A 13,763-nucleotide genomic window follows, 5' to 3' on the forward strand; every position below is an offset into this window, starting at 1 on the left:
AGATTGACTTCGCCTTATCATGCATAAAATTGATATTAATCCGATTTATTGGTATCAGAGAAAATCATTTGCTAACATGGGATTGTCTAAATTGGACAACCCTTTTAATATTGAGCAAAAAAGCAACCACTCTTAGGAAAATCTCTTTATTTTCTAGCATTTTAAATATTTTACATTATGCCGAGTATGACAAAAAATATGACGCTTTTAAATAATATGCTAACAGCAAATACAATATATTTCACAACAATACTAAAAAAATCCTGTAAATTTGTCTCATTTTCCTAGACTTAAGGAAGACCTTTGAGCAGGAGCCTCTCGGAAAGGAGGTGTCTTTAGAACAAGAAGTTCTTTTGCAATGTCGACCACCTGAAGGAATCCCGATTGCTGAAGTAAGTAAAACAGCAGCTTACCCAGCTAACTTCTATTTGAATTGGAATTGGTTTAAAGGATATATCCAAGACTTTTTTTTTTTACAAAGGAGCTAAAATCTAACAAGCAGGAAAGTTCTACCAACCTGCCTGTTGTGCCCGGCGCCAATCTCCTGTTAGCGTTCCAGTGGCTTCTGCAAATGTATCGTCAACAAAGCAGCTTCCTCTCTCCTGCTCTGTTGACAGGACATAACTGCTGAAATCATGCTGATAGACAACCTGCTCCACGCTGCCTAACTGCGGGGAGCCGGCTGTCGATCAGTATGACGTCGGTAGTCATGCCCTGTCAACAGAGAAGCCCAGAAGAGGAAGAGATGCTCTGTTGACATTGAGCAGCTGAATCGCTGGCAGGAGTAATCAATGATGACTACTCTTACCCAGCAGTGGGTAGAACAGACAAGTAGTTAGCACCTACCCATGTTTTCCAAAAAATAAGACAGAGTTTTATACTATTTTTTGCTTCAAAAGATGAGTTAGGGTTTAATTTCAGGGCATTTCTTACATTTTTCCATTAACGACAAAACATATTTATTCTTGAACAAAAAACATTTATTCAAATCTAATCATGTAAGCATGCACACACATACATACTGCACATACACATGTATATACACACATACAGCACATATTCAATACACACACTGCACATACAGTACATTCCATCCTGTCTCCTCTTCAGTTCCTCAAGTTATAGGCCCTTTGGTGACATCATGATTACATGATCGTAAAGTCACCAAAGGTTCTTACGCAATCTCAACGAACTAGGGCCCCGGACAATTGCCAAGTTTCCCCACCCATGCTTTTCAGACCCTGACTGAATCTAGGGTTTATTTTTGGAGTGGTGCTTATACTGTATTTCAAGCATACTCCAAAAATCCTGTAAACTCATGCTGGGGCTTATTTTTGGGGAAACAGTACCTGCCTGTTAGTTTTTAAGCCTGGGTAACCCCTTTAAGTAATTATATATACAGTAGATAGATAGATAGATAGATAGATAGATAGATAGATAGATAGATAAATAGATACGGAAAAGAAAAAGAAGAGGCAGCAACAGCTATGTATCCTGGTGCCGTGCCCCCCAGGAAAATACCTAATGAATATAGTAGTAATATAGTTGACAAGCTTGTGTGCTACCACCACGTTTTTTACTAGATAGATAGATAGATAGATAGATAGATAGATAGATAGATAGATAGATAGATAGATAGATTTGTGCAAAAGTTTAGGCAGGTATGTCTTCCTAATGCTCCAAAGTAAAAATGCTTTCAAAAATAGAAATGTTAATAGTTTATTTTTTTTCAATTAACAAAATGCAAAGTGAATGAACAAATGGGAAATCTAAATCATGTCAATAATAATATTCAATTTGTATTTTGTTAATTGATATAAATAAACTATTTTTGAAAGCATTCTTGCTATATACAAGATATATACAGACAACAATAGTCAATGGGAGCAAGGATGGTGGACACTCAGCGCTGGTCCTGGGGAGAATGAGTAAGACACAGTGTAATGATTATTTCTATGTATATTAACAGGATCAGTTGCGTGAAAGCTCAACTTTAACAACTGCATTCCAAATAAGTATGGGTTAAATGACAAGTGAAAAATTCCAAATCTCTACCAAAGCGAAAATTCTCAGGCCTCATGACAAACTTTGATCCACTTCAAAGTGATATACTTTTCGTAAGTACCCTTTGAAGTGCAAGGAAGAATAAGCAGAGGGGGTTAGATAATCATTAATACAATTTACCTTGTTTGTAAGGTTTATTTCTGTACATGTGCGGTTCCTTTAGTGTTGTCCTGCTTATTCTGATGATATCTAAGTTTCTGCATGTTAGTGTAAAATGAAAAGTCATAAACATAGGCTAAATCTCTTATCTAAGCGCATGGATTAGATGAAAATGTAAGAAAAACACCCACCAGCAGCTTATAGAGGAGGATTTTTTTTATTCCTAATATAGTTGCTGATCCTTAATACATTTTATGAAGCGGGTCATCGTCGCAACAGCTGTAATGATAATCTCTTCTGCAGCCTGATCTTATCTATTTCTCTGTGTGCAGGGACATGTTCACCTGTTATAGAGAAGTATTATGCGGTGACTTCTTATGACATACCCTTTATTTGGAATGTTATAGGCATTGTGTAATATACTTTTTATGTTCCCATAAATAGTTTTTAATGTACAGAAGTAGAAATGTTTAGGTTCCACAGTTGATCGTTTCCTCACCTTTAACAAGTGACCAACAGTAAAAGCCTGGTTAGACTGTCATAAATATTTTTTCCATTTAATAGATGCTTAAGACATTACATAGAATTCCTTAAAGGCAACTTGACAGGTCCCCCTTTCCCTCCAAACTACCAGCATTTCTCTGTTCCTTTATAAACATCTTGCTTAACAAACCCTTCATATTGTTTGACACACAGACAGATCTTAAAAAAAAGTGCTTCTAAAGTAATTTTATCATAGACAAATTAACCTTTTGACTACTCCATGGGGCGTTAAGGTACTGTCACACTTAGCGATGCACCAGCGATATGACGAGGTCAGGATCGCTGGTGCATCGCTAAGTGGTCACTAGTGAGCTGCCACACAGGCAGATCTCACCAGCGACATCGCAGGGGTCGGGGGTCGCTACTTACCTGTCAGACGAGGCGATCCTGACGTCCTCCCGCCCGCGTCCACGTGTCGCTCGTTGGCACCACAGGAAGCCCAGCAGGAAGCTGACGACGAGAAATGGTCCAGGACGTTCTTGCGCGATCAGCGATAATCAGCGGGGGAGACGGTCAGAGGTAAGTATCAGACATAGCGATATCGCTAGCAATATCGCTATAACGTCACAAAATCAGTGACGTTATAGCTATATTGCTAGCGATATCGCTTAGTTTGACAGGCCCTTTAGTTTCCCCAGACTAGTTGGCCCACTCAGAATGTTATCACTCCCCTACGGTGTGATGGCATGATTTGCCAGAGCCAGCGTCATTGTCAGCTCTTTGCAAATCTTGTGCATGGGTTTAACTTTCTTTCCCACAAGTCATTTTAACACGTGAGAAGTAGTGATGAGTGAGTATACTTGTTGCTCGGGTGGTCTCCGAGTATTTTAGTTTCGTCACCTGAGCTGCATGATTTGCAACTGCTAGACAGCTTGAATACATGTGTGGAATGCCTGTTTGTTAGAGAATCCCCACATGTATTCAACCTATCTACAAGTCACAAATCATGCAGTTGAGACAAGGAAAACTAAATCTCCGAGCACGCCAGAATACTCGGAGACCACATGAGCATGATTGGGGAAACCCAAGCAATTATGCTACTCGACCATCACTAGTGAGAAGCGCACTGTGAATGACCATGGAGAAGCATGAACCTCAGCTCCTCACTTGACCTCAGATTTCTTCTCTGCTTCTGGACATGCTCAGTGTGCTCTGAAGCTAAGAAGTATACACCCAACTTATAGGCGCAGTGACCTGTGGGATAGAAAGATGAGCGCATGAGCAAGTTTTGCAGAGACTTGGTGATGATGCTGAATCTTGCAAATCATGTTATCACGCCCAAAGGGGTCAAAGGGGGACACCAATATATAGAAATTAGAAGACATATTTACCACCAGAATTTACTCCCTTCACAAGCACTGACACTCTGACACTCTCAAAACCAGAAACAATGACAACCAGTGACCTGACCATTGAAGCCACTGATTGGCTGTAGGGTGAGGTGACTGGTGGTCAGGAAATTATTACTTTCAGTTCAGCAATGTCTGTCAGAACAGGAAGTGTATTATGGTGTTTTTCTTACTTCACATGGCTTTTCCACATGAAGTATAAAAACCTACTGGAAGTCTCCTGTAAAGTAACATAAAGTAATACATTAAGTGAAATATTACAGTATTACGCTATGAATACTTGTATGTCCCAGAAAAAACTAATGGAATAATATGTACCGTATATCTTAACTTTCTGTGAATTTTGCACCATTTGGCTTTTACTCATTCCTTGTTTCCCGACAAATTCAACTTTAATGTAGTTTGTGGCCATAAAACGGCTGACAGGAGCTGAAAAAACAAAAGAAGTGAAAAAAGTTACAAACTTTCCTGTCTGACTGCTTTCAGAGAAACGTGACCAGACCTCTCCATCAGCCTCCTCCATCGGCAATACACATCACATGGGAAAAGCTGCTTTTGTATTGGAGGAGATGGACTGGCCTGGTCACATGCTCCGCCTCCAGCAGTCATTTTAGAGTTGGAATTACCTGTCATTTTGTGAGGAAACCTGTAGTAATAAGAGATAGTGGCCGGAATCCACCAGTGACAGTAACAGGAACATGTACATCTCTTTTATCTGTCTTTTTCTCAGCTCTCTCACATGATTTATAACCACAGACTATTTAAAGTTGATGTCGCATTGAAACAAAGAGCCATAAAAAAGGTGCAAAATTTGTAACAAAACCCAATTGTAAAAATTATCTTTAGCAAAAACACATGCATTCAAGCAAACAAAAAAAATTGTGTCCAACCCTTTTAAGATTCCTGAAAAAAAATTATCGTGAAGGAAATGATAAATCCACATGGACTTTTAAAGGCATTTGTCAGGAGTGGAGTTTTGACCATAAAATACTGCTGACGGTGCTACATTGGAGATCTGTTCTGTTTTCACATGCCTTTCTCTACTGTTTTACCAGTAAGCGCTAAGTCCTGGCACTCAACGACTATAATGTGTTCCTGATTGGGCACAACAGTTGTCACTCAAAAGCATGACAGCATGAGCCCATAAAGCAGAGACCAAAGAGCACTTTTTTACTTTCATGCTGTTACCAAAGCAGTATAAAATAGTAGGTTTAAACACCTCTCTACGTCTTTTATTTAACACTGTCGGCATTTACCCATGTCAAAACAGCTGCTAGACTCCCTTTAACCCACAGAAATATTGAATGTGACTGCCCCTTAGTAATGAATGCATCGTTTTCAGTCACTGAATTTTTTTAATTGACATTTGTTATGCAGACAATGGTATGCAGCCTTGATACTAGCTGCCCAATATGTGTTATCTTACAGTAGCTCTCTTTAGTCCCTGTTCACATCACTGGATGAACCAGTATAACTTATTCTAAGGGCCCCCGTCACACATAGCGATGCACCAGCGATCCTGACAACAATATGACCTTGTCAGGATCGCTGGTGTATCGCTACATGATCGCTGGTGAGCTGCCAAACAGGCAGCTTCACCAGTGATCAGCACCAGCGATACGCGGGTAACAAGCAACACACTTTGCTTAGTTACCCACTGTGTACCTTAGTTACCAGCACACTGGTGCAGGGAGCTGGTAACCAAGGTACACATCGGGTTTCTAAGCGGCGCGCGGCACTTAGAAACCCGATGTGTACCTTGGTTACCAGTTCCCTGCACCAGCGCGCTGGTAACTAAGGTACACATCAGGTTTCAAAGCGCTGCGCGCCGCTTAGAGGCCCGACATTTACCTTAGTTACCAGCTCCTGCTCGCTGATCGCTGGTCTCCCGCCTGCCACACGCAGCGATGTGTGCTGGCCAGCGGGAGACCAGAGATCAAAAAAATGTCCTGGCCAATCCAGGATGATCAGCGATAACCGGCAGGGGGTCGGTCGCTGGTAAGTGTCACACACAGCGATCTCGCTGGTGAGATCGCTGTTGCGTCACAAAACTTGTGACTCAGCAGCGATCTCACTACCGAGATCGCTGTGTGATGGGGGCTTAAGCTTTGACTTTATCTTTTCCAAACAGCGTGGTAATGTATGTGCACTTGATAAATAACAGCAGTTGAGATGCCAAATTGACTTGAAGAAGAAATTAATGTTGGAGTGTATCATATTTGTTTTCCCTCATAATTCCCCAGTGTGCACGTTACAGGTGGAAATCTTGAAAAGAACTTTGTTCAAATGAAGGCGTCCCAGATTCACACGGCAGGGACAGCTCAGGAGGCGCCACCAAACTCTTTGATAATGAAATAAGAAATGATAAAGCTTTTCTTTTGGTGTGGTAATTAGTCAGCAAGGCTATGATTGCGGTGTCAGTGTGGCCCAGGTGGCTGGTGAGTGCATCTTAAGAAGATCAGGATATAAGGACTTGTATGAGGTGGTAATGATTGTTCCTTTAATACTTTATAACATACTAGTACACTTTGTCAAGAAGCAAGGGTTCCTGATTGCCGGCTAATTGACTTCGAATTGCGTTTGTACCAGGGCTTAGAGCAGGCACCAATTAACACTTGGCAAACTAAAAAATGCATGCACATTTGACTTTCAAAAGCGCTATTCTCATTTTTTCTTTCTAACTTTTGAAGTCATGCAGAAGATCAAACATCCAGATTTGAGAGCAGCTTAATGGTTCTTCCTTGTAGAATCCATTCAATACTATTACCAACACAAAGGAGAGAACACTAATGAATATGAATCCCGTAACACGCTTCTTATTAATGCAGTGTGCCTAACTAGTAAGATAATTTAAATTAAAAAAAAAAGATGTCAGGTAACTTGGTCGGATTTAAGGATGAGATAACAATTCCATTAAATTTACTGGCTGAAAAATTCTGTGTATGACACAATTCAAGAAATGATGATTTAATGGTTGGTTTAAAGAAGGGAAATTAGCTAAATTGAATACAGTATGGGAAGAAGACAGAGCCGTACGTCCGTTAGTCTGGCTAGATTTAGACTTGGCTTCAGGTATAAACAAAACAAATTTGCAGAAGCTGCAATTCATTTCTCACGCTGTTAATTTGCAGAGTAGTGCACTGTGCCCAGAGGGTCTCCTGGTTGTAAGAATTAAGTAAGATCATGGGTAGTTATTCATAGAAAGCCCTGAGGGTTGACAACCAGTGAAAGTCACGTTATCTCCTCTCCTTATGAGCCATGCTCGCTCAACCAAGTGACTTGTGTCAATTGGGTGGATGTCTCCCAGCAAAACAACCCTTTGATTCCACGCTACAAGTTTAATTGGTTAAAGCCATAGAAGAGACATTTCTAATAACCTTATGGTCATTATTGATGCATTAAAATCAGCACATTAGAAATTCAGAATGTACTCATGACTATTATTTTTTAGAATAACATTAATTTGCATGTTTTAATGGATCACTGCTAATTTTCCTCACAAAGGAAACTGGTCACATAGTCTATGGTTACAAGCAGACATCTGCAAACTTACCCTCTTGGACTTCATTAGACTTAACATTGTAGAGAAAAAGATTGCTTATTGATATGAATTTGTAAGTGCCTCCATGGTAGTTTGAAACACAGCATATGCCCCCCGCTTTTCTCAGTAGTCAACGGCCAAGTTCTCCCTTTCACTTTGATTAATGCTCTACCAGCACATTTGGTTCTGGACATAGTGATGTCAGAATGATGGAGCCATCAATCAAGGTCAAGTGTGATTTTTGGTCAGAGTTTACCAATGGGAACTGAAGCACTTGCCAGACTTGGGACCGCCCTCAGAGCACTTGCAAGCTTATTTACATAAGTAGTAAAAGTCCTTTCTTTCTGCAATGTTAAGTCTATCTTTACACATATGTTTAAGTCCACTAGTCAGCACTTCAGACTTGTTTTAAGTCATTCTATTAACCATTATTTTCTAAAGCCAGCCATATAGTTGAGATAATTGCAGTTAATGCTGCCTACTTTGACAGTTTTAACTGTATATTATTCTTCATTGACCAGGATCTCTCATGCAAAATGATCATGTATTAGATTTTTTTAATCAGTATATAGCAATGATAAATAATTATGGCTCCATTCAACCTCCATGTGGCACCCAAAGAAGTCTGTAGGGTAATATTATATATCCTATATCTTTGTATGTCTCTGATTTTCAAAGATGACATACATAAACATTTGGATATAAGTTGGAATTGAAAAAAATTGGTATGTTCTATTGCCTGCTGTACAATGGGTGCACCATAGGACAGATTTATACTGCATACTTGTTGGAGAAGCAGGACTCTAAAGCCCTTGTCACACATAACGATCTCGCTAGTGAGATCGCTGCTGAGTCACAAGTTTTGTGACGCAACAGCGATCTCACCAGCAAGATCGCTGTGTGTGACACCGACCTGCGACCGGCCCCCCTGCCAGTTATCGCTGATCGTCCTGGAATGGCCAGGACATTTTTTTGATCGCTGGTCTCCCGCTGGCCAGCACACATCGCTGCATGTGACAGGTGGGAGACCAGCAATCAGCGAGCAGGAGCTGGTAACTAAGGTAAACGTCAGGTTTCTAAGCTGTGTGCAGCGCTTAGAAACCCGATGTGTACCTTAGTTACCAGCGCGCTGGTGCAGGGAGCTGGTAACCAAGGTACACATCTGGATTCTAAGTGCCGCGCGCCGCTTAGAAACCCGATGTGTACCTTGGTTACCCGCTCCCTGCACCAGCGCGCTGGTAACTAAGGTACACAGTGGGTAACTAAGCAACGTGCGTCGCTTGTTACCCTCCTGTCGCTGGTGCTGATCGCTGGGAAGCTGCCTGTTTGGCAGCCAGCGATCATGTAGCGACACACCACTGATCCTGACAAGGTAATACTGTATCGTTGTCGGGATCGCTGGTGCGACGCTATGTGTGACGGGGCACTAAGGGCCTAATTTATCAAGACCAGCATTGTTGACTTCAGTTTTGATAAGGAGATGTGCTGTAGTCAGACTCTTCTGATTCATGAAGATGCCTATGCCGGATGAGTGGTGTATGCATCACCAAAAATTCTACTTCATTCCTTGCTGGAGTAATATTTATGGCAAAGTGAACACCCCCCACTCATCATGAGTTTGATGAGAAACAGTTGCCATGCTCCTGTCTAACCCCAGCTCTGACCACTTTGTTGGAGCTGGATTCGCATAATTTTAGCGCATCCGTCAGTTATGACCAAATTATGCAGTAGATAATATAGAATCCCGTCACTCACATGCATTGAAGTTTATTTAATGCACCTATGAAAATCCAAATCACAGACATTTCAGCCCATCCCAGGCTTTCAACAATAATGGGATGGGTTGAAACATCTTATCAACAGTTATTTCTCCATGACCACCGCTATGGTAAATGTTTTCATGCCAGCTTTGATGAATTGGGCCATAAATCTAATGCACTGTAAGCTTAGCATGCATTTTATGGTATAGCTAGTGTGATTTACATATTTTTTTAGATGAAACAAAATGTCCGTCTATGAGCAGCTTTAGACAAGCAGAAGAAGAAGGAGCCATATTGTTTGTAAACATTATGGTTCCATCATAAATATTCATTGATCTGCATTCAGAGTCTATCACACTTCTGGCGGTAATGATACTGAGATCTCATGATAGTTCAGCTATATATTTTAAGTATGGGATAGGGAATAAGAAACACATTTAGGAAACAGTCACATGGAGTACTTTACCGCTATGGCCAGATGTTTTATTGAAGTGATTTTCAAGAAGTCCTGTTCACTTATCACAGCACAGTTTCTAAAGTATGTTTATTTGGTGCTGCAAACCACTCATATTCTTGACATTTTTGCATCATTTTTAAATCCATGGGAAAAAAGGCATGATACATTATTTTTTTCTAGCTTTCTGTTGCCTTTTTAATGTCAGAATAGTGTATTGTAGTGTTCGACTATTCCATCTATTAACAAATAAATGGATATGTGATGACTGATCATCAGGCATTGCAAATATAAGGATGGAATCCAGTTCCAACGTGAATTCAGTAAAAGTATCATAATATATAATGATGGATCATAGCGGATCATCTCATCCATCCTAAGTACAGTCATGGCCAAAAGTTTTGAGAATGACACAAATATTATATTTTCACATGATCTGCTGCCCTCTGGTTTTTATGTGTGTTTGTCAGATGTTTTTATCACATACAGAAATATAATTGCAATCATATTATGAGTAACAAAAGGTTATATTGAAAGTTAGAATGAGTTAATGCAGCAAGTCAATATTTGCAATGTTGACCCTTCTTCTTCAGGACCTCAGCAATTCTCCCTGGCATGCTCTCAATCAACTTCTGGATCAAATCCTGACTGATAGCAGTCCATTCTTGCAAAATCAATGCTTTTATTTTGTCTGAATTTGAAGGTTTTTGTTGTCCATCTGTCTCTTGATAATTGACCACAAGTTCTCAATGGGATTAAGATCTGGGGAGTTTCCAGGCCATGGTCTTAAAATCTCTATGTTTTGTTCCCTGAGCCATTTAGTTATCACCTTTGCTTTATGGCAAGGTGCTCCATCATGTTGAAAAAGGCATTGTTGATCGCCAAACTGCTCTTGGACGGTTGGGAGAAGTTGCTCTTGGAGGACATTCTGGTACCATTCTTTATTCATGGCTGTGTTTCTAGGCAAGACTGAGAGAGAGCCCATTCCCTTGGCTGAGAAGCAACCCCACACATGAATGGTTTCAGGATGCTTGACAGTTGGCATGAGACAAGACTGGTGGTAGCGCTCACCTGGTCTTCTCCGAATAAGCTGTTTTCCAGATGTCCCAAACAATCGAAAAGGGGATTCATCAGAGAAAATGACTTTACCCCAGTCCTCAGCAGTCCACTCCCTGTACCTCTTGCAGAATATCAGTCTGTCCATGATTTTTTTTTCTGGAGAGAAGTGGCTTCTTTGCTGCCCTCCTTGAGACCAGGCCTTGCTCCAAGAGTCTCTGCCTCACAGTGCGTGCAGATGCACTCACACCTGCCTGCTGCCATTCCTGAGCAAGCTCTGCACTGCTGGTAGCCCGATCCCGCAGCTGAAACACTTTTAAGAGACGGTCCTGGCGCTTGCTGGTCTTTCTTGGGCGCCCTGGAGCCTTTTTAGCAACAAGGGAACCTCTCTCCTTGAAGTTCTTGATGATGTGATAGATTGTTGACTGAGGTGCAATCTTTCTAGCTGTGATACTCTTCCCTGTTAGGCCATTTTTGTGCAGTGCAATGATGACTGCACGTGTTTCTTTAGAGATAACCATGGTTAACAGAAGAGAAACAATGATGCCAAGCACCAGCCTCCTTTTAAAGTGTCCAGTGGTGTCATTCTTACTTAATCATGACAGATTGATCTCCAGCCTTATCCTCATCAACACCCACACCTGTGTTAATGGAGCAATCACTGAAACGATGTTAGCTGGTCCTTTTAAGGCAGGACTGCAATGATGTTGAAATGTGTTTTGGGGGAAAAAGTTAATTTTCTAGGCAAATATTGACTTTGCAAGTAATTGCTGTTAAGCTGATCACTCTTTCTAACATTCTGGAGTATATGCAAATTGCCATTAGAAAAAGTGAAGCAGTAGACTTTGTAAAAATTAATATTTGTGTCATTCTCAAAACTTTTGGCCATGACTGTACTATGGAAATCAAAGCCATGCCAAAAAGACTTTTATTGTTTTTAGTGGTGCTGTGGCTCTCAGCACTAGAACTACCAGAAAATCTGCTTGCATCTTAAAAAAAAAAATGAAAATGATCATAATGGTCTAGCCACCGCATAAAATGCACCATTCCATAATTGCTATATTTGCCTGGTTTACATTAACATACATAAAAGCCAATGGGCTGTCTTATGTGTTCATTTGGAATGTTATGTGGCCAAAAACACCCTGGTTTAATAAAATAAAGTTTACTGGATCATACTATAAAGAATAAACTGCACATTACAAGGAAATGTTCGTTTTCTGTCGGAAATTAATCTTGTCTGCTTTCCAGTGTTTGATGGGAAAATTGGACAACGAGAGTGTACTTAACTGGTAACAGTTTTACTGGGAGTATAAAATGCCATCGGCAGATGGTAACGCCTTCAAACAGGCAGTGTCAGGTGGCACTTCAATGTAATTGATTATTAATATGACTTCTGTTGGATGTGTTTTTTGAGAACAGCTTATGTTTTCTTCCAGTTAGCAGGCTTCTAATTGGAACTTCTGCCTTATATCACCTAAAGGCGTAGCTCCTGCCGAGTCTCCAAGGAACTCCCCAATGAATTTGTACCTGACATAATCTCTTATTGCGGTTATCAAAAGCATTTTATTTTCATAAATTAGGACCCTGACTAATGCGAAGGTGAAATGAGTATCTTAATCAAACCATCAGTCACCCCACTCAATGGATTACGAGTTTACGGATTTAATAAAGGTGCTAAGATGCATAAAGGTAATAGCCCATTTATTTCACAGTGGAAACTAAACTTGCTGAAGATACTAGAAAATGGTACAAACTTAGGTCTTGGTTTAATTGAATGAAGAGAGGGATATGATATACCTGCCTTTCGTGACAATAGGGCTCAACAACATTGAGCAAGATCTCCAAAGACCTTAGTGGTATTATGGCATTGTCATTTTTTCAATTGGTACTGTGCAAGATTAGTCTTTAGAGTGGAATAAATCGCCATTTGGAGCTATACTTAGGGCCGCTAATGTCTTTTCTAATGGATTAATTGACAGATTTGATAATATATGGATGTGCACATGTTGTGTATAGAGGGAGAGCTCAGTTTCATACCACAACTGAAAACCAAAGAATAGCAAAAATGGCCAAAAATGATACCCAAGTATCATATGTGTATTGACAAGCCCAGCATCTCATTCAAAAACAGATATTATTAAAGAACTGATTCCTACCTTTCTAGAGAATAGACTTCTCCCAGATTTTGGATAATGGCTATATATATTCATAGTAATGTATCCACAGAGTTTATATAGTGAGATGCTGGGGCTAATGTTTAAATGCAGGAGAAGCAGAGCTGAGTGTATTAGACATGGAAAGTCTTAAGGCCCTGTCACACTAAGCGATATCGCTAGCAATATCGCTAAAGCGTCACCGTTTTTGTGACGCAGCAGCGATATTGCTAGCGATATCGCTATGTGTGATACTTACCTCCAACCAGCTCCCCCGCTGGTTATTGCTGATCGCGCGAGAACGTCCTGGGCCGTTTCTCGTCGTCAGCTTCCTGCTGGGCTTCCTGCTGTGGCGCCGATGAGCGACGTGTGGAAGCGGGCGGGAGGACGTCTTCATCGCTGTGTCTGACAGGTAAGTAACGACCGCTGCTGCGTCGCTACATTGCTAGTGAGATCTGTCTGTTTGGCAGCTCACTAGCGACCACTTAGCGATGCCCCAGCGATCCTGACCGGGTCATATCGTTGTCGGGATCGATGGTGCATCGCTTAGTGTGACAGCGCCTTTAGAATCATCAATTGTGTTTGTTTTTTAAGTCACTTTGCTTTAATGTCTTGTAGCATTAGTTGGTGTTTTTGTGCCAAATTCATAAAGATGGCGTAAAGCCAAAAATGTGCTTTCTTTCTGTCTTGAACTATTTTTTGCACCTATAGTTTCAAAAATTTTAAAACTTGCATGAAAAT

General features: G+C 40.7%; 1 protein-coding gene across 2 annotated transcripts in view; it reads left to right on the plus strand.

Moving 5' to 3' along the window:
• UNC5C (unc-5 netrin receptor C) overlaps window positions 1–13,763 on the plus strand; it is a 560,809-nt gene that overhangs the window by 418,557 nt on the left and 128,489 nt on the right. For both annotated transcript variants that reach the window (XM_073589804.1, XM_073589811.1), the window contains exon 5: window positions 289–392. In XM_073589804.1, the coding sequence (XP_073445905.1) occupies window positions 289–392 (104 nt within the window). The remainder of the gene's footprint in view (window positions 1–288; window positions 393–13,763) is intronic.

The sequence above is a fragment of the Dendrobates tinctorius genome, unplaced genomic scaffold (assembly GCF_039654945.1).
Source record: "Dendrobates tinctorius isolate UK_male_01 unplaced genomic scaffold, ASM3965494v1 ptg000011l, whole genome shotgun sequence".
NCBI classification, from domain to species: domain Eukaryota; kingdom Metazoa; phylum Chordata; class Amphibia; order Anura; family Dendrobatidae; genus Dendrobates; species Dendrobates tinctorius.